The sequence below is a fragment of the Oryctolagus cuniculus genome, chromosome 4 (assembly GCF_051225735.1).
Source record: "Oryctolagus cuniculus isolate XC-2025 breed Fujian yellow rabbit chromosome 4, ASM5122573v1, whole genome shotgun sequence".
In the NCBI taxonomy this organism is placed as follows: Eukaryota; Metazoa; Chordata; class Mammalia; order Lagomorpha; family Leporidae; genus Oryctolagus; species Oryctolagus cuniculus.
This window is the reverse complement of record NC_142870.1, coordinates 107,653,925-107,675,076: the sequence shown is the minus strand read 5'-3', so window position 1 is coordinate 107,675,076 and position 21,152 is coordinate 107,653,925. Positions and strand designations below refer to the sequence as shown.

General features: G+C 43.2%; 1 protein-coding gene across 2 annotated transcripts; it reads right to left on the bottom strand.

Annotated features, from left to right (window-relative positions):
• Positions 1 to 3,847: 3,847 nt before the first annotated feature.
• Positions 3,848 to 20,972, bottom strand: TNFSF10 (TNF superfamily member 10). 2 transcript variants are annotated; one of them, XM_002716426.6, is made up of 5 exons: positions 20,678 to 20,972; positions 14,293 to 14,430; positions 11,285 to 11,327; positions 7,776 to 7,895; positions 3,848 to 5,866 (listed from the first exon to the last, which is right to left on the bottom strand). In XM_002716426.6, the coding sequence occupies exons 1-5, from the start codon at positions 20,834 to 20,836 to the stop codon at positions 5,415 to 5,417; spliced, it is 912 nt and encodes a 303-aa protein (XP_002716472.2). In that variant the 5' UTR covers positions 20,837 to 20,972; the 3' UTR covers positions 3,848 to 5,414.
• Between the last annotated feature and the right edge of the window lie 180 nt (positions 20,973 to 21,152).

The following is a 21,152-nucleotide window of genomic DNA, read 5'->3' as shown; positions in this document are numbered from 1 at the left end:
TGCATCCAAAACTCTGCTTCTTTTATAGCTCTGTCCCTTGGCACCCTTCAAGTTATTAACATTGCAAATTGCATCTTTACATATTAAATACCTATTGACATAGTTTTATAATTATTTTGTGCATTTTTGTTTTTTAATTTTCAGATTGAGTAAATTTTTTTTTTTGACAGGCAGAGTGGACAGTGAGAGAGAGAGAGAGAAAGGTCTTCCTTTGCCATTGGTTCACCCTCCAATGGGCCGCCGCGGCCGGTGCGGGGCGGCCAGCGCACCGCGCTGATCCAAAGGCAGGAGCCAGGTGCTTCTCCTGGTCTCCCATGGGGTGCAGGGCCCAAGCACTTGGGCCATCCTCCACTGCACTCCCGGGCCACAGCAGAGAGCTGGCCTGGAAGAGGGGCAACCGGGACAGAATCCAGCGCCCCGACCGGGACTAGAACCCAGTGTGCCGGCGTCGCAAGGCAGAGGATTAGCCTAGTGAGCTGCGGCACTGGCCCAGATTGAGTAATTTTTAACATCTTGTCATATTTGCTTCAAATGTAGATGTTATATCTGTACACATACATTCTGTTTTTCTTGAGAATAGGAACATTAATATCACAGCATGTGGGGTACACGACAATGATCATAAAGTGGGGAAAGATGGGTTTATTTTCACAAACATGGTATAAATCAGTGCGGCAATATTTATTACTAAGTACTAAATAATATGACAATTTTACAGCATTTCTGGTTTAAGTACTGTAGAAAATAAAAATGGAGTTTAAATTAAAATTACAATCATTTTGGCTTTATATTTTATCGTGTATTATCCTTTCCTGGAAATACTTATATTTTCCAAAGGCTTTGAGTATGAATTTCTGGGTAGAAATCAATGTAACAATAAAAGCTGCCTACCAGGCACTGTGCTAAGAATGTATGTGTAAACTCTGTTAATCTTCGCATGAATTCTGTGAAAGTACTATGGCAACTCTCCCATTTTACAGGCCCAAGTTGGTGGTAGAGCAAGGATTTGAACCCCATCAAATCAGAGCCAGACAATGCTTCTAATCACTGCATTATGCTGCCATGCAAGGTTAATGCCTATTCTTGGCATCAGCTACCTTAGAGCAGAATTAAAAGACATAGATCACACTCACAACATCAAAAACAACAAAACAAATACAATCTCAGTGAAAGTCATTTCAGAAAGTCTAAATAAGTAAAGAGGTATGATGTTGGGGCCCCGCTGTGGCACAGTAAATTAATCCTCTGCCTGCGGCACCGGCATACCATATGGGCGCTGGTTGAAGTCTCAGCTGATCCACTTCTGATCCAGCTCTCTGCTGTGGCCTGAGAAAGCAGTAGAAGATGGCCCAAGTCCTCGGGCCCCTGCACCTATGTGGGAGACCAGGAGGAAGATCCTTGCTCCGTCCTTGCTTCTGATCACCTCAGTTCAGGCTATTGCAGCCATTTTGGGGAGTGAACCGGAGGATGGAAGACCTTTCTGTCTCTCCCTCTCACTGTCTGTAACTCTGCTTCTTGAATAAATTTAAAAAAAGAGGTATGATGGTTCGTATTTGGGAATTATCAATATCTAAAATATAGAAACTATCCCCAAATTAATTCACCAATTCAATGCAATTCTATCAAAGTCTCTCAAATCATGTGTATATGTATTTGTGTGCAGACTTCAAGAAGTTTCTAAATTCATGGAGAAAAATTAAGGACTAAGAAGAGCTCACATTATTTTGAAACACAGGACTAAAGAAAGTGAATGCATAGAAAGAATTGTAGTACATTGTGGTGGGGAGAGGGGCAGGTATTATGGCACGGCAGGTTTAAACACTGCTTGGGATACCCACAGGCCTTGTCAGAGTGCCTGGATCGAGTTCCACCTCCGCTTCCAATCCAGCTTCCTACTAAAGTGCCTGGAAGGTAACAGATGATGTCTCAAGTACTTGGGCCCCTGCCACCCACATGGGTTCTAGGCTCTTGGTTTCAGCCTGACCTCACCCTGGCTGTTGCAGACATTTGGGGAGTAAACCAGTGCATAGAAGATTGTCTCTCTCTCTCTCTCTCTTTCTCGCTCTCTTTCTGTCACTTTTACAAATAAATAAATAAATAACTGTAAGAAACTTTGTAGTAAAACAACTAATTAAAACAAGATATTATGACTGACTAACGGTAGTATTTCATTAAATGCAGTTTTAGTAAGCCTTGAAAAGGAAGGAAATTCTGACACAAGCTACAGTACAGATGAACCTTGGAGACACTCTGTTAAGGAAGTAAATGAAACACAAAGGGACACATATCACACAATTCCACTTCCATGAGATACCAAAGATGAAGAAATTAAGTAAAATGGTGTTTTCCAGGCACTGGGTGAAGGGGGCAAGGGAGAGGTGTTGTTATTTAACCTGTTCAGCAGTCTAGGATGACAAAAACATTCTGGAGATGAATAATGGTGACGGCTGACAATAGTGTTGATGCACTGTGCACTAGAGAAGAATGAAAACTGTACATTTTTTTAAGATTTATTTATTTATTTGAAAGTCAGAGTTACACAGACAGAGAAGGAGAGGCAGAGAGAGAGAGAGAGAGAGAGAGAAAGAGAGGTCTTCCATCCGCTGGTTCACTCCCCAGATGGCCACAACAGCCGGAGCTGTGCTGATCCAAAGCCAGGAGCCAGGAGCTTCTTCTGGGTCTCCCACGTGGGTGCAGGGGCCCAAGGACTTGGGCCATCTCTACTGCTTTGCCAGGCCATAGCAGAGAGCTGATCAGAAGTGGAGCAGCCGGGACTCGAACCTGTGCCCATATGGGATGCTGGCACTGCAGGAGGAGGCTTTACCTGCTACACCACAGCGCCGGCCCCTGTAAATGTTCTGTTTTGTGTATTTTGCCAGTTTTTTTCCCCCAAAAGATGTTATGGATGCTAAGATGGACAATCAGACCAATAGGAAAAAGTCTGGACAGATTAAGACCTATGGGTGTTTGGTATGTGAATAAAATGAAATTAAAATCAGTGGAGAAAAGAGTGGACTATCCCAAAGAAAATGATGAACAACTGGCTATTTATGTGGTAAAAAGATAGCATTCTACCCTTCTCTCACCGAACACACCAATCAAACTACAGTTGACTTATACTATCAAACAATGACAAGCATCTAAATGTTTAGGAAAACCGTGCTGATGTGTATATGATAATCAGCTGGAAATACTCCCACTGCATCAGCTACTTTAGACTAGCTATATCAGCTGTTTCGTTTCCTAGGGTTCCTGGAACAAAGTATTATAAACTGGGTAGCTTTCAAAAACAGAAATGTGCTTCGTTTCAGTTCTGGAGGCCGGAGCCTGAAATCAAAGTGCTAGCTTGGCCCTGCTTCCCCTGAGGCTCTGGCTCCTCCTTGTCTCCTCCCAGCTTCTGGTAATGGCCTTGGATGCTTGCGGACCTTGGCTAGAACTTGTATCACACTAATTTCTGGGTCTGTTGTTACCGGTTTCCTTCCTGTGCTTCTGCCTCCAAATTTCCCTCTTCTTACAAGGACAGTAATCATTTTGTATTAAGGACTGACCTATTCCATTTTTATCTCATCCCAACTATATTTGCCACAACCCTATTTCCAAAGAAGGTTATATCCTAAAGTACTAGGGAATAGGACTTCAATAATTCAACCTATCACAAAAACAGTAGCCATAAAGAAAAGGATTGATACATTAGAGCATATTAAGTAAAAAGTGAGCAATTCACATCTTGTCTAAGATGTGTCAGATAAAAGATAACACCAAAAATAGATTAGAAATCATTCCTCCCTTTCTACTAATCTTGGCACCATAATACAAAACTGAGCACATAAAAACAAAAATCACATACTTTAACATTATGACATTTTATTGAAAAACATTGTACAACCTAGTATAAAAATATAAAGCAAAAATTAATTCTCTTTTCCATCCCCAAATGCTACGTTATCAAAACTCTTAGTCTTTTTTCCTGAGTTTTAAATCTTTAATAAAAAGATCCCCCCCCCCCGGAAACTTCTAGCGTTTTCCAATGTTCTTTTGGTGTAAGGGGTCACGGAATACCTCCCTATCTTTTCCTTATGGTTATGTATTCATCCAGCCATTCATTTTTTCTCAAGTGTGTTTTGTGTGGGTGTTGTGTTCAGGTAATATTCTAGGTACTGGGGTACAATTGTAAATGAGACTAAATGTTCCCTGAAATCTCAATGCTTACATTCTAGCAAGAAGGTTTCAAAAGGAGGGCCACAAATACTTTGATTTGTTAGGATGTAAGAACTTGATTGGTACTAGGGAAAAATAAAGGTAGAGTGTTCACAAGTGTCAGGTGTTTCTAGTACATTGTATATTTAAATTCAAATGAGCATTTTTGAAGATCTTGCTGATCGTATTCCATTTAAATGAAGGTTTGGACATACCACCAAAGAGTGTCAATTATGCTGTGGTTAGAAATAACCCAATTAGTTTTCCCCCAAGTGGATGGATTAAATGGTGAAATGTTTTGTGTGATGATTTTGGAATTCAACAGTAATTAATGTTCTTTTTGCAGGTCAAAATAAGTGATGCAAACTTAGGCAGATCTATATCACATATCGACATTGGGCAGGGGGCAAGGGGAGTGACTTTATTTGGCTCCTTTTTGCCAATTTGTTTGTGCTTGTCATTTCCACTTTCCCATCTCTTCTGCTCACATGAAACCAAATTCCCTTGTTTTTGATCACGTAACCACTTGCTACAAAGTCCTTTATGGAAAATACGTTCAGTGCTTTAGTTGAGCCTGACTTTCAGTAGTGAAAATGCACAAGTCATTCAGGAATAGTTCCTACCGGTACCCTGTTCACTCTGGATGATTTTTTTAATTTTACAAATTTTTTTTTATAAAACTATTGTACTTTGAGTGGAATTGTCTTATTTCCATCAAATCCAGGTGTGTGTTATAATCCTGCAAGGTCTTGCACAACACAGACTCTCTTTGCACACTGCACATCGTGATGGAGCATTGCCTCCCAAGACTAGGAACCTGCAGTGGAGCCCCTTTCTCTCCCAACTTGGGGATGTCGTCAACACTATCTGGCAGCTACCACTGTGGTATCCCTACTGAACAGATGGATTGCTGCTCTTTCTTATGCAACCTTCGCAAGGAGAAGATGGTGACATAGCTTTAACTGCGGTGTAACTGCTTGGAAGCTAAGAACCTCTAAATTTCTGCTAGCAAACTCATATTAGATAGAGCCTTGGGAGGATCCTAGAATAAGTCCTTTCAGAGATGCTGAACAGTGTGTGTTAGAGTTTTTGATTGAGGCTGTTCTGTTCTGGTTGCCATTCTTTGTTAGACTTATTGCAGATATTTTCATAGTATATTATCCTGAAGAACAAATGGTCACTTTGAGCAGATTGCTTTTTTTTCCTTTGCAGATCATTTAGCCAATCAAAAAGGCCCCAAAAAAACTGGATTCTTGGTTCATGTCAATCAACTGCTCATTCGTTACAGAGACGAAAATTCGGTCATTTTCCTTAAGCTCAAATATTCCTCCTTGATAGATGGAATAGAGTCCATATTCCGAATCCTTAGACCAACAACTATTTCTAGCACTTTTCATCAGAAGTATAGGGTCAGGGTAGCTTGTCCATTTGTAAATATATTGTACCATTTGTTTGTTCCTCTTTTTGATCTCTTCTCTTGAAATTGTTCCTGAAATTTCTTCAAGTTCCTGAAATCGAAAGTATGTTTGGGAGTAGATGTAATAAAGTCCTGTTTGATGGATAACCAGCTCTCCATTCCTCAGGTGCAAATTGTTCAGGAATGAATGTCCTTTCCTTGATGATTCCCAGGAGCTTATTTTCTGGCCCAAATTCTTTCCACTCTGGGAGCCTGAATGAAGATTAGAGAGAGTTAACAAATGGGAGTTATGGCAAAGCAATGAGTGTCTCGGCAGGTGCAGCCAGCCCATATTTTTGTGGAGAGTGCAAAGGATTTCAATCTAATACTGCACTTCTTGTTCCTTCAATCTTACATGGATTACAAATTCTACACACAAATCAGGATGCTGCTATATTAATGTGACTTGTTGGGAGATCCCTGCCTGTCTATTATCTCTCCTGATCCTTATACCACACCTGTCACACTCAGCTCTGAATAGTGGCACCAGGGACAGCCCATTCTGATGGCAATTTTTACTCTCAGGTGGAACTTAGAACCTGAACCCCTTGTTCCCTTCTTGAGCGAGTAAACTCAAATTCACAATGTAGAAAGAAATCAAAAGAAATGTCATCTATTTCCTAAGCCTAGAGCTCAGGACTGCTTGTTACTCTTGTGGGACTGTTTGAGTTCATGCTTGGTTTTTCTCAGCTCTCCAGAGTCAAAGGCACTATCCAAGCAGAAGGCATCTGTAGTCCAAAATAAGAAAGACGTAAAGTCTGGCAAAGGAAGCCAAATTTAAAGCTCTACTGATCCTTGAGTCTTTAACTGTCTGAGATTTTGAACGCAAGGGGCCCTCCAAAAATACAATTATGGGTCTAGCATTGTGGCATGGCTAGTAAAGCTGCTGCCTGTGGTACTGGCATCCCATATGGGTGAGGGTTTGAGATCCAGCTGCTCCATTTCTATTCTGGATCCCTGATAATGGACAGGGAAAGCAAGCAGTGGAACCTGGCTTGGGGCCCTGCATCCATGCAGGAGACCCAGAAGAGATTCCGAGTTCCTGGCTTTGGCCTGGCACAACTGTTGATTGTTGTGGACATCTAGGGAGTGAACCAGTGGATGGAAGATCTCTCTCTCTCTCTGTAACTTTGCCTTTCAATAAACATACAATAAATCTTTTAAAAATTACAAGTATGGTGTTTAATTTTGGGGTTTATCTCCATGACTGGTGCAAAATGTAGATTTTTTTTTTTTTGACAGAGTGGACAGTGAGAGAGAGAGAGACAGAGAGAAAGGTCTTCCTTTGCCGTTGGTTCACCCTCCAATGGCCACCGTGGCTGGCGCATCGTGCTGATCCGAAGGCAGGAGCCAGGTGCTTCTCCTGTTCTCCCACGTGGGTGCAGGGTCCCAAGCTCTTGGGCCATCCTCCACTGCACTCCCTGGCCACAGCAGAGAGCTGGCCTGGAAGAGGGGCAACTGGGGCAGAATCTGGTGCCCCGACCAGGACTAGAACCTGGTGTGCCGGCGCCACAGGTGAAGGATTAGTCTAGTGAGCCATGGCGCCGGCCAAAATGTAGCTTTTTAAGTGCTTAAAACACTCTCAGATTTGTTAATTATTAGCAAAAAAAAAAAAAAAAAAAAAAAAAAGAATAGCATTGTAATGACTAGCTCAATTGTAGACAAGGCATGTTAATCTTATAAAATAGGAATTCATGAATACCAGGAAGGAAATTGCTCAGCAAAGAACAAAACAGACACAGAAACAAAACCCCCCAAATAACCTTTTCATCTGTTAACTGATGTCTGAAATGTCTCTAATTTGAGACAAAACTTCATTATAATAAAGGCAACTATTGGAGCTTTACAGAAGACTAGATGTTTGTGTTACAGTTAATCTTCACTATTTTATGAGTGAAGGATTTTCTGTACTTTGCCAATAAAGAAACATAAGCTTCACTTGCTTACATTGTTTGCTCTGTAATCTAACTTTTGAAAGAAGTCAATCTGAGACTTGATTACTACTGAGCATTTTTAGGTCGCTCTGATGGCATACAAATGTTGCATGTAGACGTTAAAGAGATAACTTATTTGGAGCAATTCTCCCATTGCCTTCATTTAAGTCAGGTGTTGTTGCTCTTACCTGGAGCAGGGACTGAGATAAAGCTTCTCCAGCTGTTCCCAGTTAGGTGAGCTGCTACTCTCTGAGGCCCTCTTTCTCTTTCTTTTTCTCTTACTAGGGAAGGAATAGTTTGTGGCTTTTCTAAAACAGAAATGGTAGAAAATCATCAGCACACAAAAAATACATTGCTGTTCACAGCCATTGGCCATCAGGCACTATGAGCACCCAGGCTTCAAAGTTGATTTCATGGGATTTCATAAACACAGCCTATGTTTAGGTCTGATGACCTGTTTACTTCAATTTATGTTTACTCTGAAAAATACTTCAAATGGAATACAACAAAGTGAAGAGCCTGGCCCCTTGACAAGAAACAATAACTATGGCCTTGTAATGATCATGCTGTGTGGTTTAGAGCACATAAATAACCAGGTATTGGCAAATTTTCACTTTGATTTATGTATACAAACAATTAGAGTGGTGCCGATTTTTGTCATTTCAATCATCTTTTTCACTTTGCTAACTGCTACTGATTCTACAGGCATAGCAATGATAGTAATTGTCCATTGATGTTACAAACTGGTATCCAACAGTCATCCTGTACCCCTTCCTCTCAAGTGGAAAAAGGGACAGGAAGTGGCATGCTGGTCACAATATTCCATACAGGAACATATAAAATTGCTAATTCACTAGACTGTAATAGAAAAAATATTTATTGACCACCATCTAAGGTACTTCAAAGCAACCTAAAAAATACAAATTCAACAAAATACCCTCTTTAAATATCAGTTCAGATTTTCCAAGTGTGCTTTCATTGGTTGTTAAGGTAAATTAGATTTTTTTGCATCAAACAAATATTACCAGAGAAAGGCACTACTCCATGCTATACAGGGATACAAAGATTAATCATTGATTGCATTAACTGAGTGCTCAAGGAACTTACAGTCTTTTAGGGAAAATATGAACTAGAGGTTAAAAATTTACTATGAGACATAGAAATGAGTAATAAGTGGTCAGAGAGGAGAAATATTCCTATTTTTTTGAGAGCTGGGGTCAGTGAAAAGTTTGAGAAGGAGTTGGTGCTGAGACCCTTTCTATTCACTTGCTTCAACCAATCAAAGTGCCCACCGCACCTGTTCTAGGCACCCTTCTAGGGAGAAGAAGAACTACAAACAAACACAAGAAACTCTTTGAAGTACAAGGACAAATATCTGAACAACATGAGGATGGGCAGGGTGGGAGCCTGTAGGGATGGGGAAAAGTCATTTTCAAAGTGCTAACACAGAGTTCCCAGGAAGGATGCAGAAAGCATTCCTGAGACAGGAGCTCAGAGGAATTTGGTTGCCAGCTTAGATGAGAACCAAACTATAGAAAATCTGAGTGTTAGGCTAAGAGATTGGGACTTTATATGGCACAGGAGACTCAGAGCTTTTGTTATTGGAGATGAAGAGATATGTGTTGTGCTTTAAGCCAACCTATGTACAAGTAAGATCTGATAGAAGATGAGAAGGTTGGAGGCCAGTAGGCAAGTTACCAGTCTATTAAAATTGATTAGACCTCAGAACAGGAGGCCCTACTGTAGCCTGGTAGCAGAGAGGATGAGAGGAGGTGATAAAATTCCACAGGAGAGGAATGAATGGGAAATGAGAATCTCTTCCACCTATCTGGTATTAGATGTTAGCATTCAGGGTGAATGGGTATTTATTTACTGAAGACCAAATGTGATGTGGAGATGCATAGCTAATAACATATTAGTCACAGAACCTTGACTTGTCCCTTGACCTTTACCCTCCACTGGATAAATAATTCATCATGCCCTGACTGCCCCTAGCCTTTACATTTGTCTTTAATTATTCAATAGCTGAGTCCAGTTATAAATATCTTGCACTTGAGGACATGCCAAGGATATGGGAAAGCAATTTTAGGGAGAGGAAATTTCCTACTGGATACAGCAAACACTTCCCAAAACAAAATGTGTGGATACATATATTTGGGTATCATGGATACCACTTGATACACAGGCTAGTGAGTGGTTTTTAAACCTTACAGAGATGAGTAAAAAAAAATATTATTCTTTCAACACTGGCAATTGTACATTTACCTACTATAAATCATGATCTGGTGTGCCTCATTGGAACAAGAGGAGTGTTTAACATCCTGCCACTGCTTTGACCTTTGGGAGAATGATCAGAAAGATTAGACTCCAGGCCCCAGTCTTGCCCTTTGTGTTTAATAAAGCAGATTTAGCAAAGGGAAATCGGGGCTGTTAAGTGATGACGAAGTTTATCACAAAAGGGTGGCTGAGAAGTAGGAAGACATCATGAACAGCACATATATTAAAAAGCAGTTTCTTGTCTGCCAGGCTATGCCCCAGCACTAGGACTCTCCGCAATATGTATTCAGCCTTCCAGGTCTTAGTACAGGAAAACAGGGATATAAGGTGTCAAAGATGAAGAATTTAATCCAGTAATTTTATTTATTTGTTTATTCATTGAAAGAATGTGTATTCGGAAGCTTCTGGGTAGAGAGGATATGGTAGCACAGTGTTGTGAGCATGGTAATTACATCCAATCGGGTTGTTGCACATGCTGATTGTCCATTATATGAAGTTCATATCAACACCACCACCACCACGCACACACATACTGAGAGGTAAAGGCCTAGGGGAGGAAAAACAGAACCCACTAGTCCTGAGGGGTAGAGTTAGGAGCTAGGTGTATAGAGATGAGATAAACAGACATCATTTCTTTAATCTGATAGATAAGAAGGCAGCACATGGATTACATATATGTATGTATATACGTGTGTGTGTGTATGTGTATATATATATATGAACAAGGTATATGCATAGAAATAACATAGCAGAAAAATGGCCAGGAAAGGCCTCTGGGAAGAGCTATTCAAGGAGCTGTGAAGGGCAGGAGGGGACAGAAATGAAAGCAGCCAGATGGAGGACTAAAGAAACTAGCCTGGGCATCAGTACCAACACTGGCTGTGCGTCAGGAGAAGGCGGCTGACCATGAACAGGAAGCTGGCCGTGGGTGGAGACCGCAGGGTGAGGATTGTGGGTGGGGGAAAGATAGCTGGGAGATGTGGGGGCGGGGCAGGGGTGACAGTGGTGGAATGAGGGACTCTTTTGTGAAAAAAAGGCCTAGAGCCTGGTGGTGGTCAGTAGCCAACTTCAGAGGTCCTGGAATCTTTTATTTGCTGAAGTGCTTGAGAAAGGATTTAAGATGGCTTAGTTGTAGCGCAATAGAAGGTAAAAATAAAGAAGTGAAGAAGTTGAAATGAAAAAATTCTCATGGGAAGAAAAAAATGAAGCTGAAATAAAGTTGTGACCCCAGTGGGGCGGATTTCGTTCTGAACTTTCCGGCTGCCACAGCAAAGAGGGAAGGAAATGGACAGCAGCTTGAGATGGAGGAGCAGGTCAGAGGTGGGGGTGTGTGATCGGCATCAGGGCAAAGACAGAGAGCTATTCACTTGCCAAGAAGTTGAGAGTAGAAAATTAAAATAACAACAACAAAACATACTACCTTCAACCGTAGGAATGGTTTCCTCATAGGTTCTCAAAAGCATCTGCAAATAGTATTAATAAGGCTTGTTAATTTCCCTAAAAGTTGAAACTAAGAATGCCTATGGTCCTTCTTGCTGATGCCAAATAGGAAATTTCTATGTAACATAAGGATCTAGAAAGCTCTAAGCTGTTCAAGCACAGGCGCTGAGGGGATGTTGGGACAAGGTCTCCACCTAATGATGAAAGGCTGGTCTTCTGCTGGGGAAATTTACGTTTCTGGATGAAGTCCTTGAAAAGCTACACCTGGAGCAGCAGGGGGAAGGAGCCATCTGCCCAGGGAATAGCCTGGTGCTCCAGGGTGTCTGTGTGACTGACAGGTGCATCCCCTCTGTGGGCAGAGTGTGTCTGAGTGTGTGTCTGTGTGGGTGCTGTGGACAGAGCCCAGGGGCTTGAAACAGACAGACCTACACGCGAAGATGGAAGGGCTGGTTTCTCCCTCTGCCAATGCTGGCAGCTCACCCACACGTGCCCGGGCAACACCCCGTAATGCTCTCACGACTCAGAATGTAGCTGAGGCTTCCTCAGCATCAGGATCTTTCACCAAGGTCTGTAGTTTTGCTAAATACCCCCCTCAAACCCCTCCTTGTACTAACCAACGGGGAAAACCGAGCCCTTCTCTTACCAGGCTGACCCCGGCTTGGCTCACCTACGGCTTCTGAACCCTTCCATTCTGCTCTGCCACTCCCGAGGGCTTTGACTCTCACTCCCCACCCTCCCGCCTTCCCCATCACTGCTGTTAACTTTGTGAGTGCCAGAAACCCGCCTCCTCTGCGCCTCCTCCCCAGATCAGAAGCTCCCTGCTCTCCCCAGGCCTCAAGGCTGGCCCCAGAAATGGAGACTCTGACTCGGCTCAGTCCCATGGGCCCTGGCGGATGGGAAGGGGAGGAAAGGAGACCTCAGCCTTCTCTCCCTGCAACCCCGTGTGTGTGTGTGTGTGTGTGTGTGTATGTGTCTTTCTCCCTGTTTCTGTCTCTCTCACACACACATTTCTGTCTTCCTCATTTCCCTTTCTCATTTTTCTGTCTCTTTTGCTGTGCCTTTCTCTACAGGAAGGGGAGAGAAAGGTCATTCCTACCACATGGGGGCAGAATGAAAGAATGGCTGCGAACATGGTCAGATGGCCTAGATTCAAATATATGGGTTATGCCGGCCCGTGGCTCACTTGGTTAATCCTCCGCCTCCGGCACCGGCATCCCATATGGGCACCGGTATCCCATATGGGCACCGGTTCTAGTCCATCTCCTCTTCCAGTCCAGCTCTCTGCCGTGGCCTGGGAGTGCAGTGGAGGGTGGCCCAAGTGCTTGGGCCCTGCACCCGCATGGGAGATTGGGAAGAAGCACCTGGCTCCTGGCTTCGGGTCTGCATAGCTCCGGCCATTGCAGCCATTTGAGAAGTGCACCAACGGAAGGAAGACTTTCTCTTTGTCTCTCTCTCTCTCTCACTGTCTATAACTCTACCTGTCAAATATATATATATATATATATATGGGTTACAAGCACCAGCTCTGTTTAACTGAACTGAACTTCAATTTCCATGTCTACTAAAAAAAAAAAAAAACAGATAAGAATAATGATTCTTCATCACTGAGCTATTGTGAGAATTCAATGAGATAATGTAGGAAATGGGCATAAGATGTTTATTGGCAATGGTCTGTTCAGTGAAGGTGCCTGAAAGAAATGGGGAATTTTTTTCCCCACTCTGAGCCTGCCCTTGGTGCTCTCCCCCAGCTTCTGTGTAGAGTGAGGGAGCAAAGTAGGAAAGTGATGTGCCCAAGTCACCCCTGCACCCTTCCCTCCCCACTCACAGCCCCAGCATCCAGCCCCATCCCAGTCTCCAGATTTCTACCTAATTCCGAGTTTCTCTCTCCTACTGGGCTGCAAGCCTCTGATGCCAGCAACATTGGAGTTTCACTTCTCAGGGTCCTTGTGAGCTTCTCCAGCCCAGGCTCTGCCTGGTCCTCACCCCTGTGACCAGCCAACTCAGTACAGTTGCAGGGGTGCTTCTAGGACTCCCAGGTGGAAGTTCAATTCCATCTCCCAGAAAGTCAGCATCAAAGGGGATGCCTGGGCTCTATTTTCAGGCCTGCTTAGAGTTCTAAACTGGAGCCCTAACCACCAACATTAACAGTTTCTATGGACAAAAGGAATTCTGAGCACCCAAACCATGAGTTTACATACATGTCGAAAATACATCCTTCTCCACCCCTCTGGAACTCCCCCAGGATTCTTAAAACAATGGTAGCATGTTCAGTGCTTCAGGGTTACAGTGTGCTTTTTTTTTTTTTTTTTTTTTATCTCTCCTGATCTTTTCAGGAAGGCAGAGGCAAATATTATTAAATGCCGTCTTATAAAGAGTTATGTCACATTGTTGAAAGTAGAATCAATTGCATTTAGTAAACTAAACTGTCAGTTAATAGAATGTTTCTGCTAGGAATCCTGTTTAAGCAGCTTCCATCAGCAGATTTATTTTTGCAATTTGTCATTTACTGACGTTATGTGAGATACCATCATCTTCGATTTCTCCAAGTCTCTCTTTCTTCCATCTTCCTTTCCTCTTCATGTTTCTATGCATACAGAAATAAATATAAATGTAACTGCAGATATAACCCATGTGGCCAGAATACAAAACATCATTTGGCCTCTTGTCTTCTGGATGAAAACGAAAGTCATCCACACGTTGTTTAGGATCGTGGGACCTTGAACGCTTGGCCCTGTCTCTGCCACAGTTTCCAAAATGTAAGATCCACAGCTGAGACCAGGTTAGGAGGCTGTCCGGACAGAGGCTAGGCCACGAGTCAGCCTGGGCTTTCTGCTTAGTGCAGGGCCACTTTTTCCTAGTTCTGTGAATCTGGGAGGAATCAAACGCTCTGGGCCTTGATTTTCCCATTTTCAAAGTGAATCTAGATTTGATGATCTCTAAGAGTCCTTCTTCTGGAGCCTTCCAAGCCTGCTGCTGCAGGTCACTCACCTTTCGAATGAACTGCCGCAGCTGCCACTTGGCCTGCCAGCAGGGGCTGTTCATGTTCTCTTCGTCGATGGAGTCCCAGGAACTGTCATCCTCCTTTAAGAGACAAGCGATGCCACTTTTGGAGTACTTGTCCTGCATCTGGGTTGGGACGGAAAAATAATGCACACGGCCGTTTATTTTTGTTCATCTGGCAGTGAAAACGGCAGAAACTGATGGAAGCTTCAGAGGAGGTTTGGCATCTTGAATAAGTTCATGCCTGAAATAAAAGCAAGTTGCTGTCCTTTGTGCTTTGACTACGCAGGTGGATATGGTATGAGTCAGGCATGCTGGGTCGTGGTGCCCTTGCCTGCTCCCTCACTAACCGGCTGTGAGTGGCTTCCCAAGCTCCTTGCCCTCGTCTGTGGGCGCTCTTCATTACAGTTTTGAGCCAATTCCGTGTAATGATGTCTGAGGTCCCTTCAGCACTGACATGGTATGGATCTCATTCTAAATCTGGAAACCCATCAGGCAAGCAACACACTCAGCTTAAATTCCCGGATCCTAAATAAAAGCTAACCCAACCCTACAGCGCATGGGTAATGCTCTGCTTCTTTGGCTGGTTGGGTAGACTCTAGTTATAGGTGATTTCTTGCATTTTGGATGGCAGGATCTATCCCATGTTACCCCCAGAAACCTGACAGTGCCTTCTTAAATGTGCATGCTAGCTAAGTACAGATTTTAAACACATTTGAAAGTTTGCTTCCTCCTTCTGATTAAGAATAAACATTTACAATAGCCAGCACACTGCCAACAATGTCATCACCTGGCTCAGCAAGTCCTTGGTTGTTACACACACAGACACACACACACATACACACACACACACACACACACTCCAAACTACCCAGTATTCTGTTGTCAGGCTGATAACTTATTAAACCAAACGGAACCAAACAAACAGGAAGTTCACACAAGGTCAGAAGTTGTTTTGTTTTTTTTCTGCTTCCTTCTTTCCCACTTTGTTTTGTGTTTGTAACCACAGGGATTTAAGAGACATTCTTCCCTTGTAAAAATCTACTGATGTGCCTTATTTTGGAAAACAAACAGGAAAATAGCCATTTTTATCTGTTATTTGAACCTAAGATATTGCAAGGCTTAAAGAGGGATGAGAATTCATAACAATCCACTCTTTCCTACAGAAGAAAAATCTCATTTTAAATAAAAACAGCAACGTTTTAGGAAAGGTCCCAGCCAGAGTCGTATGGTTCTGTCCTCAGACACACATACCCCCTAGACTTTTGATCCGGGTTGCTCAAATGCAAATGTACAAACCTGAGTTAAGGCATTCCTTCCACATCTTTCTTTTTTTCCTCTTTTAAATTATAAGAGAAGAGCCTTCTACTAGGGATGCAGTTAAGCATGACAGCTAGGGCCAATCCAGGTATGACTGGCAATGGAATGAGACAATATTTCTTTGTTTGTGCCTGCTCATGCAGTTCTACTGCAAACATCCAGTTGTGTCTCCAACTTGGGAGCTGAAAAACCTTCCTAAGGAAGGAACTTAATCAGATATATGAGGGAGGTGGGGTCGTTCAGGTAGGAAGGGAGAAAGCGTGGGAAGCAGTTACAAGTCCAAAGGGTGGTTCCAGGAAGAGCAAGCTTTTTGTGACTCCTGCTCTAGAACAAATGTGCCCTGGCAGGCATTGGTTTGATCAAACCAAGCAGGCAGGCTCTCCAACCTCTGTAACAGGTTGGGTCACGAAAGTGTGTAAGACACAATGAGGCTCTCACTTCCCAGCAGCTGGAAGCTATGGCAACATGGAAGAGTTGAGAACACAGCGAGAGTGCCGTGGGCTCAGGAGGCAGCAGAGTGGACAGCTGCTGGGACAGTGACCGGCAGCAATCTGTGAGCTCCTGTGGGGTTTGGGAGACATACAGGTGGAGCCCTAGCATCCTGGGGCCATCCCACATCCATGCCTGGCCAATGTCTGCAACACCTCCTGGGGACTTTCCAGAAACATTTTCTGGAGGTGGGCAGGGGAACTTTGAAAATTAAGATCCTGGCTGTACACAAATGGGTGGTTAGCAAGCTAAGGTGGCTCCATTATTTCTCAAGGTTAATGAAGCTTGGATACATTCAGGATGCACAGGCAACCTAGAAAACATGGAAAAGTGAAATAATGTTTTTCTAAACATAGGGGGAAAAGACAAAAAAGCTCCAACCCACTAAAAAAGTAAAACAAAACAAACAAAAACACTCAAAATCTTTCCTCTTCATTAAACTTCGAATGATCTCTTTTGTCTACAAGGTCAAGATCAGACTATGCGTATACAGTGACTGTCTTCTCTTAAGACTTATATAAAGAGGAGCCTGCATTGTGGTGCAGCAGGTTAAGCCACTGTCTCTGAAGCCAGCATCCCATGTGGACACCAGTTCTATCCCCAGATGCTCCACTTCTGATCCAGCTCCCTGCTAATGTGCCTGGAAAGCAGCGGAAGATGGCTCATGTACTTGGAGTTCCAAGCTCTTGGCCTCAGCCTCACCTAGCCCAAGCTGTTGTGGTCATTTGGGGCATGAACAAGCAGATGGAAGATCTCTCTCTCTCTCTCTCTCTCTCTCTCTCTGTTCCTCTCTATATATAACTCTGCCTTTCAAATAAATGAATAAATAAATCTTTTTTTAAAAAAGAGACTTATGAATGGCATAGATGTTTTTGTGACATTCACCACAGAAAACTAATAATACATAGAAAAATTAAAAGGCAAAAAGACACCTCTAATTCTATCATGTAGAGATCACAGTTATCAATACTTTGATGTTTGTCTTTCTAAATATTTTTATGCATAAATATTGATTGCTTGTTTTTCAAGATTTATTTATTTAAGAGGCAGAGTTACAGATAGAGGGACACACACACACACACACACACAGAAATATCTGCATCCTCTGGTTTACTCCTCAAATGCCCTCAACATACAGAGCTGGTCCAGCCCAAAGCCAGAAGCTGGAAACTCCATCTTGGTCTCCCACGTGGATAGCAGGACCCCGAGTACTTGAGCCATAATCTGCTGCCTCACTGGTTCCACTTGCTGGTTTACTCCCCAGATGGCTGCAATGGCCAGAGCTATGCCAATCCAAAGCCAGGAGCTTCCTCCAGGTCTCCCACACGGGTGCAGGGGCCCAAGGACTTGAGCCATCTTCTACTGCTTTCCCAGGCCATAGCAGAAGGCTGGATTGGAAGAGGAGCAACTGGGACATGAACTAACACCCATATGGGATGCTGGCACCACAGGCAGAGGCTTAGCTTACTACGGCACCGTGTATATCCCAATATTGATTTCTAAACAATGAGATCAAGCTCCAGCCACCCTCCCCCTTGCCACATATTTCCTTCATAATCATATACGGTAGTTTCTCACACTGACCTTGGCCATGGCTAGTGACTAGACACATGGTGCTTGGGGTGGTGGTGCTGTGGTTATTCTGGGAATAGTGAGTGATTATTAATGTGATGTGCCTCTCTTCTCTGATCCTCACCACATCCTCCTTACCTAAACCATGAATTTCCTGCAGTACCCTGCCGGTTGGGCTCTCGTCTTGCTAACCACATCTGGGAGAGGACTGGGGCAGTGTGGTCACCTCTGGAAGTGGAGGCTGCTTTTGCACTGGTCTGCAGCTCCAGAAACCCTTGGTTCTGAGAAGTGAGTTTCCATGATGGCTGCTCTTGGTGCCATCATACACATGGTGGTTTGTCATGAGGATGAAACAGGGCAATCCTTACCCAAGTTTCTGGTACATAACAATCTTTTAGTATCTGTTAATTATCCTCCATTTCTAGAATTCTCACTGAATTCTTTTGTATGTGTGCAGTGGGGCTTAAAAAGGTAGAATTAAAAGATAATGCAGGAGCAGGTTGGGGCATTTTGCACAGTGGTGAAGACTCCAGTTGGGACACCTGCATCTCATATCAGAGTGTCTTGGTTCTGCTGCTTGCTCCACTCCTGATTCTAGCTTCCTGCTAATGCACATGCTGGGAGGCAGCAGATTACGGTTCAAGTACTTGGGGTCTTGTCAGACCAGGAAGAAGCTCTTGGCTCCTGGCTTCGGATCGACACAACTCCAGCTGTTGTGGCCATCTGGGGAGAGAACCAGCAGAAGGAAGACCTCTCTCTCTGCCTCTGCCTCTCTCTCTCTGTAACTCTGCCTTTCAAATAAATAAATAAATAAATCTTTAAAAAAAATTCCATTTGTACTGAAGACATTTTTAAAAAATCTTTAAATCTTGTTTTTTAAAAAATAGAAAATTGTATGACACAGCTCAGTAGAAAATTAGTTACTGAGTCTTAACATTGGACCACCTGATAATGTGTGCAATTTCATGCAGCTACTATGTATGGAAAATCAGCTTCGTTCTGTTTATGCTGTGAGTAAACAAAGGTTAGGTTGGGAGGTTGGGCTGGCTCCAGATTTGCCAACATTGCATTATTACAAGCTTCTATGTAGACTTAGAACTAAAGGTGTGGTTATAGTCATAGTAATGCTTTTTCTTTGAAATAGGTAGTCTCTTTTAAATGTGCCAAGTCATCTGATTATAATCATAATTTTAATAATTACTTGTATATAAAACCAAAGTCTGTTATCCATTTGCAAAGGAAAAATGTCTAGCCTACTGAGATAACTACATTTATATTCTACAGATAACTAAATTAATATTAACATTTCCTTAACAGACAGTGAACACTCTGTGACTTTTGTGCAAATTATATTTTTCTGAGACTCTCCTTGTCTTTCCTAGTCAATTGTCACATTTGATGTTGCGCAAATCACAAGATGCAACTATGTTGACCCTATCGACACTGCTGTGCAAGGAAGAACATGATGTGGGTACCTGCAGACCTTAGAGCTAGCCCCAGCTCTACCTCCAAAGCCTGGTCTGAGCTGGGGCAATACAGTTCCTTGGGAGGTCTGTAGTGTCCTCAGAGAGAGGGGGTTGGGAGTGGGAAGATCCTGCCAGCTTGTAACTCTCAATGATACTTGATTGGGCAAAACAGACATAAGGAATAATAAGTTGAGTTGGCTTATTTTCAGTACTTTCACATTCATACTTCTAGAAGTCTTATAGTCAAAAAGCTTAATATACTTGTGCTTGTACCCAGACAGTCCATGAGCATAGAGTACAATTTTATTTTCAAATATTTTCTCATGAATAGCCAAATGTTGAGTCTGATAATTTCTTTATCATAGACTTTACCCAAAACACAGCTGTGTCAAGCAGTGGCAGAATGCCAGGCCTTTTTGTTCTCACTTATTGTCAACACAGAAATGCCATGGGGCTAGAACAAAAACATATCTCAAAGATCCCATGTACCTCCTGTCCCTTAGGTCTTGTGGGGAAAAGAAACCTGACATTCCAGCCTGCTTCTGACTTTAGTTCATACACATATTATTCTACTTGATAACTTCTGAAAGTTTGGCTTCTCTCTGTGAAGCACAGAAACAACTATATTTTTGAAAAAAAAAAAAAAAAAAAAGCCATGGGAACAAAGTCCCGATGCTGGTTAACAGGACTGACGTCTGAGGATAAGCATATAGTGCATACAGAGCATTTCTCTCTGTGGAGAACCCGAAAGTGAACTCTCTGCCATGTCTGCCTGAGACTCCACTGGCATTAGCTGCACACGGAACACAAAAAAGCAGTGTTCTGTGGCTGAAGATCACCTGTGGATCACACCCTGACTCTGCTCTTTCTGCCTGTATATTAGTGGCCCCTACCACATTGGTGAAGGCTGCCCTTCACTCAACAAAGATGTTAACACCTTCCTGGGATCTGCACACTCGACCCCAGATGTGCAATTGGTAGCAAAACCAGACATGGGCCTTGTGCCAGCACAGCTACCCTCACTCTCTAGAATTCATGAGTCAAGAAGGATAAGGCATTGATAAAGCCTGGAGCAGAAAGCACTCATGAATGGTAGCAGTTGCAAATGCTATAAAATGCATTCTTTTTTCTTTTTTTTAAAGACAACCACAAACAAAACAATAAATCCACAAACGCCCAGGAAAACACTCTGATTGAACACTCCAAGGTGGCTGAACTGAGGACCCAGACTTTGCCTCTCTTCCCTGGGGAAGAACCAGAAAACCCCCTTGGGAGTTGTGTTTGCTGCCCCTGTAAGAATCTAGTGCAGCCGGTCCTGCAAGTGCAGTTGCTTCACACAGTCCGTTGAACCCGGACTTTGGTGAAGTTCCTAGGCATTACATGCATTTGCAGTTTGAGTCTACAGACAGAGAAAGGGAGCATTTTCTTGCATAGCAAAGTCTTCAAGGAGACACAAGCTGGGAGGGCCAGGAGAGGCAGCTACCTGGCCGTTGCTGACAGCCTCCAGGACTGTGCATTGTACTGACCTGCTTCAGTTCGTTGGTGAAGTACAGGTAAGTCACGGCCACACAGAGGGACTGCAGGAGCACTGTGAAGATCAGGATCAGCACGCAGGTCTGCCCGGCACTGGGGCCCCCCAGGGCCTGAACAGAGGACATGCCTCTGTCTGGGTCTGAATGCCCCATGTCAGCCAGGCAGCTGGTTACTGTGAGGCAAGCAGAGAGCCGGGGAAGGGAGGTGGAGTCTCAGTTTCATTTACTACCAACCAGGAAGCGACACTGAAGGCAGCCTGCTGGAGAACAAGCTCAAGGGCACAAGAGTAAAATTCCCCGATGTTCTTTCTCTTTTATAGTAGCAATGTCAGGGATCAAGGAGTTAGCCACTCCTTTTAAAAAAACATTCAGAACCAAAAGTGCTTAAGTCAAAGGGCTCCCATTCCAGCACAAAGTGCCTTCTGAACCCTGTTTGTGGACCATGCATGCCCAGAAACCCTGTCAACTC

Excerpts from the sequence above, each read along its gene's own strand:
- TNFSF10 (XM_002716426.6), bottom strand. The coding sequence starts at position 20,836 with ATGGGGCATTCAGACCCAGACAGAGGCATGTCCTCTGTTCAGGCCCTG. Across the intron at positions 14,431-20,677 it reads TCACCAACGAACTGAAGCAG|ATGCAGGACAAGTACTCCAA; the intron begins GTCAGTACAATG and ends GTCCCAACCCAG. Across the intron at positions 7,896-11,284 it reads AACCATTCCTACGGTTGAAG|AAAAGCCACAAACTATTCCT; the intron begins GTAGTATGTTTT and ends TTTCTGTTTTAG.